The 10417-nt window shown below is 40.9% G+C and overlaps 1 protein-coding gene across 1 annotated transcript in view; it reads right to left on the reverse strand.

Annotated features, from left to right (window-relative positions):
- Positions 1-1232: 1232 nt before the first annotated feature.
- Positions 1233-10417, reverse strand: part of LOC102378271 (transcription factor 12-like) — a 33358-nt gene continuing 24173 nt past the window's right edge. The window contains exons 4-5 of the mRNA XM_025195250.1: positions 3224-3326; positions 1233-1237 (exon numbers count right to left, since the gene is read on the reverse strand). Of these exons, the coding sequence (XP_025051035.1) occupies positions 1233-1237; positions 3224-3326 (108 nt within the window). The remainder of the gene's footprint in view (positions 1238-3223; positions 3327-10417) is intronic.

Here is a 10417-nt window from a genome sequence, read left to right on the forward strand (position 1 = left end):
TGATAACTGGCCTTTGTTTGCAACTGAAAAGTTAAAATGCTACATAATTACATGGGAAAAAAAACACTTAATTTTCTTGTGAATATTCTTCTAGAATATAAAGTAATTAAAACACTAAGTGTTGAATAAGCAAATATTATTAGCTCTAAATGGCTCTACATTACAGCCAACATATTTTAGTCTGATTTTGTACAAGTCTATATATGATACTAATGGTGTATGCTGGTGCCAAGAGGATTCACTGGTTTCACATGAAATACAAGCAATGGCCTCTTTTTCATACTGACAAATCAACAGGATAATTCTGGAATTCATTAGTGAAGAATGCCAACCGATCCAACATAATAGCTTTACTTTCTCTGCAAAACACTTCAAAAGTATCTAAATGAATATGGAAATGCATCTTTCTGTGGCAAATTGTTCATTATTGAATCATTATCAACTCTTGTTAGACAAAATTTCTCTCCTTTGCAACGTACAAGATCATTAAAGTGTTTGAGAGCTCCATCATGAACGACAGTGGCACTTTATAATCCACTATCTCTTCAGGCAAATATGCTTATGGCTGAACATAATACACAAAATAACAACATCCTCTTGACATACATTCTTTCTTTTTAATAGTGCTTTTAAGTGTTGACAGCAATGATGAAATATGGTTGTTGCTCTTTTTATTAGTTTTAACTATTTCAGTGACACATTTCAGATCTACTACCATGCTGTAAGAGAGAGATTTTGAAGCTTAGAGTGCCACTCTTGATTAATCTGGTCAGATTTTACACACACACACACACACACACACACACACACACCCCCCCAAGTTGTCACTCTCAATCCAATGTTTTTTTCCCCTCCTCAGATACAAAAAGACTGTTAAATTGTCTTGTAGAATAACTTTGCCTCACGCATCAAATATTGCTACTTAGTGTAGTTCACACAGTGAATTGGTTTCACTATTTAGAATGGCTCTCCAATTGGGAAAATACTAATAACCAAGAACTAACTTGCTAGGGTCATCAATCTAACATTAAAGTTTAAGAAGTGTAACTTCAGACAATATAATTTTTCTTGTTACTACAGAAAGTATCATAAATCTAAATCCTACTGTGGAATAGCAAAATCCTTTAAAAAACTTAAGAGGTAACTTTTTTATTCCCCTCTCCTTTCAGCATTCCACATTGCTATAGGATTTATTTGTTAAAATTCTTAACAATGTGGTATAGTACACTTTCCTACTCTGTAAGGCAAACAAACAAACAAAAAAATGTGAATTCTTTTCTGTGAATTGTGTAACACAGATAACTACTGGCATATGTTTAAACAGTCATTTATAGTTTTGGGTTATATATTTTGTATACACGAGTATATCAGAAAGCGTTTTATAATTCTTTACTGAAGATAAAGGGGAATGAAAGACAATTGCTCTAACAAAGACGAAACCAGAAACGTAGCTGTATTGCATTACAAAAATATTTCAGTTCACAGCTGCTACAAGCAAATGATTGACATGCATATCTCTCACAATTCATGTAATTCCCCTTACAAAGCAATCTCAATGGAGGCTTCTTCTCAAATCTCTACTAATGATATAATTCCATTACATTTAATAGAATCATCTAGTTATCTCTTAAGTAAAATTGAAGAACTAGGAGGAGACAGAAAAATCAGTATTTTCTGCACTTATAAGTTATTGTTTAGGAAATGAGTGATTCAAAACAAAACATGAAAGGACAGTCTGTCCCATTTTTGTATACAATTAAAGTCTAAATCTGCCATATATAATATATGCAGAGAATAAAGCAGATATTAAACCCAACGGCAAGCCATATGTGCTCTTGACTGAAAATGTGGTGAAAACATTAATACAGTTAATTATTTGTCTTTTTTTAGGTTTGCTACCAAAAAGAGACAAAGAAAAAATTGGCTTTGTTGTATGAAACAATAGGGGAAAGCTTCGCTCTCCTTTATCACACCAATGGGATGCCAAACTTACTAAGTTCACTGATCTTCAACTGTAAGTCCACTAACCTTGCGATGTGCAATATATTATACATGTACACACACACACTAAATTGCACTAGAGATTCATACAGCAAATTTTGAGATAACCACTTTTTAACAATAGCTGCACAGTGGTTTTAGTCTGTCTGCTCCTATACATTGTGGAAGATTAAACTAGTAAACTAAGACAAAGCAAAGTAGAAAGATTTCCAAAAGAAATTGCAGACCACCAGGATTTGGATTTAGCTAATCCACTTAGATTACCATGGCTGTGTCTTAAAAGGACAATACTGAGATCACAAAATAGGTCACATACACAAGAAACAGAATACATAAAATGAAACAATGTCAACTTTACAGATGTAAAGCAAATGCACAGAGCCATCCTTAAAACTTAAGACACAAACTAGACAGACATTTTCCCTGAGACACTCCTCTTCCTAAGAGTAAATACTTGAAATTGATGATTTTAGGCTACAAATCCAGGGAAGGGGGAGGGGGAGACACACAACACTGCCATTAACATATTAAAATGTTCTAGCATGACCAAGGTCCAGGCAAGAAAAACAATTTGTTAAACTAATAAAATAATGCGTCATTCCCTTAATATTGAGTCTTTTCAAAAAGTGGAGAGCAGCAGGGGAAACCCAAGCATAGACACCGTAATGGCTAGAGTTACTGCGTATAAGTAAATCACTGCACAATTTTGCTTGGGTATCGCATGCAATTTGTTACAAATGGTAAAGAAACTGGCACTGAACAAAATGGACAACCCTGATGTATTGTCCGGATCTCAACTCAAAAAAGACGTCCAAATTTTTGAAAATGTGTGCAAATGATCTAGTCCAAATTTCATTGCAGCAAAATAAGCAGAAAACTAAAAGCAAACAAAATTTTCACACATTTTGCTTTTACAACACAGCAATTTGAAACTGATTTCTTATAGTTTAGATTTTTATGCATAGCTTCCTAGTTCAGCTAGCTAAACTATGGGAACTCCAGTCTCTTTCCAAAATCTTGGATAAAGTCCCTTTGTTAAGAAAGCTGCACTTGTCACAACTTGCTCTGTGAAGAAAGACTTAGATAGCAAAGTCACTGTTGCCATGAGAAACACAGTAACTTCCAGATGCTTGATGTGTCAGGCCTAGACAAGGGAATGAAAAATGTCTCTTTCTGACCAGAGAGGCATTGAGGGGCTACTCGCAAAGCATTACCTACTTACCCATCAGATTTGAGTTCATGAAAGGTGTCGGGGACAATCCTTCATGGGGCCCTAATCGACTGTCATTCAAGTGATCACCGTAATGAGGGCTGTCTGCAAAACCCTAGAGAAAAAAAGACCAGAGTATTAAACAGATTATTTGGCAGCCCTACTAATTGAGTGTAATGACACTCTTCTAATTAAATGTACAGAATTGCAATTGGTCATTCATCATAAAGTTGGCTTTCAGATCTGAATATCTTGTGGAAAATATACTCTGCCTGTATTTTACATCACTCAAGTCCCCTCCCTGCCCTATCTAAAAAGCAACTGCACTATTTTTCTACCTAATAATCTGTGTCCTCATAGACAATGTTTCCAAAAAATTAAATAATACAGAAGTATCTGAATCTTTTGGGGGCTGGATCACTTTAACTATTCTGGAAATGACATTTGCTCTGTAAAACTTTGCTTAAGGTGCCTTAATACTCACTTGTTTAAATCTCTTCGTACTAAAGGCTAGGCAGAAATTTAAAGCTGAGGCCCAAGCAAGGGAGGGGGGTGGAAATTGCTCAGGCTCACAACAACCAGAAACCACCCAGAATCCCCTGGGACTATAAAATCATCAATCACAGAACATTTATCATTTTCCAGACTACAGGCTCACATTCAAGACGACATTAATGGGGCTGAAATAGGCCTCACTATCTTTGCAGGCATGCTGTCAGTTCAACCAAAGGGCTAGTAACTGAAGGCTAAATAACTGTCAAATCACTACAACTGCTTATGGATGCATGTCACAACTCCTGCTATTCTGCTTTAGAAGTAATCTTCTGGGAGTCCCAACTCCCAAATGAATCTTTGGCTCACTTTATCTACTTCAGAATCAGTGATACATATGTGATAGGCATTCAGAAAGAATCTTAGTGACATTTACAACTTGGTTATGACCACGAGGATGTCCTCTGGTAACCATGACCTAGCCCTGTCTGTCAGATAGGCAGCATGTAGCAGCAGCTGCCCAGGAAATGGAGTTGCTTCTAGCAAAGGTCACCACACGTGGTTTATTTTTGTGCTGAAATAAAACAAAAGTATTAAATGTGCCAAATGAAGAAAAAAATTGCACACAATACACAAGTCTATACAGGAAGTCACCAAGATGCTTAGCTTCCTTTTTCAGTTGGCCACTTTTCAATGGATAGAAAAAAATCCTGGAGTAATCATTTATGCAAAATGTTTTTATCAAGACAGAGAGACAAACAGAGATGTGAAATACACTATTACCCATAAAAGAGACCATACATTATAAACACAAAGAGTTTAAAAGACAACCTAGGACTGATCCAGTAACTTAAATAACAACCACCACCACCACCAGCTTTTGATGGGTAGAATACACCACTGAAACAAGACTCTCTTCACCAGTAACCATAACACAAATTGATTTACGTGGCACAAAAGCAACCTCTTTCTATCCAATACCTAATGCTCACTTTTACCCCCAAAGAACAAAATATTATACTGTAATACTTGATTTCCCTTTTTCTTTCTCCTTCCTAAAACACTGAGATGAGAAATTGATACGGAGAGTAAGTCTGCTCCTTTTCCCATCAGAATGTCTGCAAAAATGCTTCTGATTCTGACTACTTATTTTTTTCCTTTGAAGATCTTCTACACAACTGGACACATTAACTGATTCTGTTTAGCTTTCAGTTGCTAAAAAGTCCCCCTCTATCCTCCAGCCTAAGTGTCCCACACAGCTTTCAAACATTTTGGGGGGAAAAACGTGCTCATGTGTCACATGCTCATGTTCAGCACATCACTGTAGATGGAATTCATTCTATAGTCAAAAAGTTCAATTAAAAATTTAAAATTCTGGGGCCTAATTCTCCTGTTTAGCACCTTATAAAGTCAGTTTTTTAGTTCTGTGCAAAGTACAACCTACCCAGTACCTACGCAGGCTACAGACTATCACACACCAGCTCTGGTATCTATTACCCAGACAGAATCTTCACAATTTATCTTGTGGTCTCAAGCAGCAGAAATTCATGCTTTAAAGGCCTAAGTACCTGGGATTCACTCCCCAGTGCTGACTCAGCCAAAGTGGCAAAAGAGAATGCACAATGACTGTGAAACCCATCCTCCTGCTTCAAGAAAGCAAAATAAGAAGTTATAAAGGCACAGAAAAAGAAAATGGTTTAAATTAGAACCAAGGATATTTCAGAATTTTCCCTGCATTTTAGATATTTTTTGTGTTTCTTTGGTTGGGTCCTTTATAATTTATTTCTTTAAATATATATATCAAGTTTTGGTTACATAACAAGACTTATGAAGTCCATAAGAAAGTGTTTCAGTCTTTCAAATATATAAGAATTCAGATTACTGAATAAGATGGCAGAAAGGTAGCGCAATCACTGTTTCAAAATAAATTCGCTATTCCAACTAGAATACAACCCTTACAACTTTAAAACACTGGCAGGAAAAAGAGAAGGCTAATAGTGCTTAAGAGTACTTCACATCAGTGGCTGGGACTGAACAGCTGGTCAGGAAGTAGGGAAGGGGGAGAGAAACATCAGCTGAACTGGTAGCCATTGCCTGCTGCACACCTAAAGACATACCCCTCCAACCTGTATCCTATCTAAAATAGAGTAGTAGCAGTGAAAGAAGATTGTATTAAATGCAATTCTTGGCTGAAGGTGGATAAAGCCCAAGCTATCTGTACAACAGTGTGATCTCTGCCTGTAACAAAAAAAGCTTTTTCCAGCGAAAGGATACAGCTATGGCCAGAATCAAGAGATTCTGAGTTGCACTCCATAGGGAGAAGGGACAAAAGCTATGTTCAAGAGAAAAAGTAAGGATATCCTAAGGAAGGGAAATGGCTTACTCATCTGCACATAGCTCAGGGAGGAAACAAATCTCCAAAGAGGATTTTCCTACCTGACATTTAAGAGCTTAAGAGTAACTGTTTAGTATATATGGAGGAACACATGGGTAAAATTTTATTTTTTGGAAAGGGTGGATTCAAGAGGATAAAAGCCTGTTGGTTTCACTGTACACTGACTGGAAAGTTAGGAATGCTGTGAACAAAGAAGCAGAAAGCACTTCACCCCCTCCACCTCCATCACTCAGCTGTCTTATCTGGAAATTAAGGGTGTGCAAAAATGCCTGAACTAGCTTGGGTACCAGAAACAGTCTAGCTGCAGCAGCAGAGAGCTCAGTGCAGGCTAATTTACTCTTCCTGTCATGGTAAATTAGTCCACAGAGAGCTCCATGCTACTGTGAATAGACTACTTCCAGCACCTGAGCAAGCTCAATTAAAGCTAGCTTGGGTACCTCTACATTATGCTGCAGTCTACAGTATAGACATACTGGACAAGAAACAAAAGCTGATATTTCTAGCCACAGATAAACAGGAAAGAACTGAGGAGGTGGCTAGAAGAGCTGGCAAATCCAAGATTATTTTGCATGAACTATGGGTATGGCCATCTTCATTTCCCTATCTTGGATAATGTCCTCTAAATGGATATTTTGCATAAAGCAGGCAGTGAACAGCCTCCTTCATCACAATCAGACCTAATTTATGACTAAATGCAAATTAAGAGATAAAGGTTTTATGATGAGTGTTGGAAATCTCTTAATCAGTGAAAAATGGTTTTCTTGAAGGGAGAATTGGGTAGCAGAGTTGGACCTGAAATATTATTTGAATGTATAAGGGGTGGGGGGGTAGAAGGGGACACAGAGTCTGTGGTTTCCACCAATGCAAGTAATGTTTATTGGGATCTCAGAGGTACACTTGCTTGTCCTAATGGCAGCAACTACCTGCAGGAACAAGAAGCATGACCCTGATGTAAAAGAAAAGCAGTAACCCATATTGGTAAACTTCCTATTCTTCAGTTGGAAGTGGATGGAACTGTATGAGCTGGTGCTGGAAGCCACCAAGGACCTAGACTACTGGAACCCTAGTTCTTGATTGGCTTTGTGCAAATGCAAAGCAACTGCAAGCCCCTAGGATTTGCCCAGGCAAAGCAGTACAGACTTGCCTAGTATATGAAGACATCTAATGCCAGTCAGCCCTTACTATCTGAAAAAGTGAAATTTCAGTTCCTAGTGTAGTCATGACCACATATTGTCCAGTTCCTTTTGTGAATCCATTTGCTGGAGACTAGATTGGTTAATACACACAAGCATTTTTACAACAGGAGTCAAACAGGTTATGTCCATCAGTGATGAGAGACACTGCCCTGCATTTTTCATTTAATTATTTATATGTGATACAGTCTTTCTTTGTTCCTTCAGAATCATGGGAATGGGTCACAGGAGTCCAAGACTACATGAGAGAGCACAGTCTTGTGTTTTTGGCCCAAAGGCAGATTACCAGTTGCTGGACCTCAGTTGTAAGGAAGCGCTGAATTGTCACAGATGGACAGATATGCTATGGAGTCAGTGAATGTCCTCTTGGGTTTCCTGACCCAGGAGAGGCAAGGGAAATTGTACAAGTGAATGAACATGCACATGAGAAGGAACAATCTGGGAGATCTAGTAACATGACAAATTATGGGCCTAATGAGCTTCCCTACCAAGTAAATTAAAGACACAGCTTAATTAAACAACCTCCTCTCTTGCACCATATTTGGGACAAAGTTATGCTCTGTGCTATGATAAATACCATATTAGGAAGAGGATTCCAAACTAGTCAGATGACCTCTAGAGACATTACAGCATGGCAACTGGTTCTAAAATCTGGGCACTAGTCTAGAAGGTTAAAACAGTTTTCTTTGTTCAGGTCTCATGAAGCTGGTACCCCAACAGCCTGAATTACAGCAAAGTAAGATAAACAGGGACACCTTTTTCCACCTTTACTGCCACCAAGCCAACATTAAGTCAAACCTTTCAGATTGTAATGGGCCCTCACATTGGCAACACATAGGGGATGCACACAGGTGCATGTGCACCCCCTGTGAAAAGGTAGCACTGACACTGTTGGCGGTGCCTGAAGGCAGTCACCACTCGTCCCCGCCCCCGCTGTCAACGCCACCAGCAGCGTCTGCAGGCAGTCTGCAATGCCGACAGCACTGCAGCTGTCTGGGGGAGCTCCCCACTTAACTCTGCCACGCCCCCGCCACCAACAGCACCACCGCTGCCTGCGGGATCCCCCCCTCCCCCACCGGTCTCCAGGGGCACAAGGCATTCATGAGCCCACACTGTTTCCACAAGTCTTACTAGTATCCAACTTGAGAAAGTTGGGAGTAACAAAAATAAACAAATTGTTCTTCGCTGACCTGTGTTGTCTGAAGTTGAACAATTACTTTATTCGCATATCTGTAATGTTTAGATAAACTATGTGCTTCTGTGGGAGAATCAGTCTTTTAAAGCTGCTGTTTAGAATAGCTGGTGATTCACTTATGACAAGTAAATTGCTGCATATAAATGCAAATGCTAATGCTGCAGAGTCACAGCTAACTAAATAGAACAATGGCCAGAACTATAGCTATGAAGAAGTCAAACCATACATCTTCATGAGGACAGAGTGGTTCACAAGCTGTAACTTGCCAAAAAAAAAGCTAAAAAACAAAAAAACCACCACACTAATTTTATTTAATAAGCTAATTTTTCAGCATCGGTACTTTGCTTTATCAAAGTGATATCAAATGCTGACAGGAAAAAATTAAGTACCATTTAAAAGGCACTCAGGATTTGGAGGTTTCATGTTATCTCCTTTTAAAAAATTTCCTCCTTCTAGTATCAAGTTTGATCTAATTCTATGAATAAGGTTCATAAGTTAAAGTTGCAGCCATGGCTTCCTTTATTTTATCAGCAGTACTTCTTGTATTTTGCCTTAAATCAAAATGATAACGTATTGCAGGGATGGGCAATTATTTGGCCTGTGGGCCACATAAGGAGTTGTTTTGAGCTGTTGCAGGCTAGTCAGCACCCCCCCACAACAGCTCACCAAAACTCCCTACATGGGATAGGGCCACGGGCAGCCAGCAAAACTTTTTATGTGGGATGGGGCCACAGGCAGGCAGGGAGTAGCGTTTGAGACAAGAATGGGTGGGTAAGGCCAGGATCACAGGCAGGTTCACAGGGCACTAACAGTGTGGGGGGCCAGGGCCCAGAGCAGAACCATGACCTGCTGCCCACATGGCCCTGCCACAGGCGCCAATTCCACAGGCAGGGGGGCATACAGGGAACAGAGTGTGGCTCTGCCTTGGCTCCAGCCCCACACTGTCACTGCCTCAGGATCCCAGCCCCAGACTCAGCTCCCCATCTACCTGCAGACCCATTCCATCTGCTTGATTTCCTTCCCCCTTGCCCACATGGTTCCCAGCCAGTCTCCATGGAAACCTGGGATCTTGGGTTGGTGAAAGCATGGGACTGGCGCTGAGCCCCAGTTCTTCAGGCAGAGACATAAGAGCAGTAGACCACAGCTCTACCCCAGCCCCACATTGTCACCACACCATAATCCCAAGGTCTCCATGGAGACCAGCCAGGAGCTGCATGGGCAGGTTGTGTGGCCAGGCAGACAGGGAGCTGTGTCCAGGGCCAGGTCCGGGATCTTGGGGTGGTGACAGTGTGGGGGTAGGGCTGAACTGCAATCCACTCCTTTCACACCCCAGTCCACAGAACTGGCACCCAGTACCAGGGAGCACGAGCAGCAGATCACGGCTCTGCTCCAGACCCTGAACCCACTCTGTCACCAACCCAAGGTCTCCCTGCCAGCCCACAGCCCCATCCCAGCTACCTGGCCAAGTAACCTAGCTACGTGGATCCCACCCCCACTAGTGGGTGTGGGGTAGATGGGGTGCTCAGGAAGTGGGGCTAGGTCCCACAGCAGCAGACAGAAGGAGCTGCCACTGACAGGGCTCCTGGAAAACAAGAATCTAGCCACCACATCACCTCAGCCCCATTGCATGCTCAGGGGCAGGGGAACCATCTGCACATGCCACAGCCCAGGCTGCCCCCTGCGCCTAGGCCAGATGAGACTGAGGGACCCGCCATGGGCCAGACAAAATCCTTCAGTAAGCCAAATCCAGCCCATCAGCCGTATTTTGCCCATAGATTCATAAATGTTAGGGTCGGAAGGCACCTCAATAGATCATCGAGTCCAACCCCCTGCATAGGCAGGAAAGAGGGCTGGGGTTAGATGACCCCAGCTAGATGCCTATCTAACCTCTTCTTGAAGACCACCAGGGTAGGGGAGAGAACCACCTACCT

This window comes from Alligator sinensis, unplaced genomic scaffold (genome assembly GCF_000455745.1).
Source record: "Alligator sinensis unplaced genomic scaffold, ASM45574v1 scaffold1780_1, whole genome shotgun sequence".
Lineage (NCBI taxonomy): Eukaryota > Metazoa > Chordata > Crocodylia > Alligatoridae > Alligator > Alligator sinensis.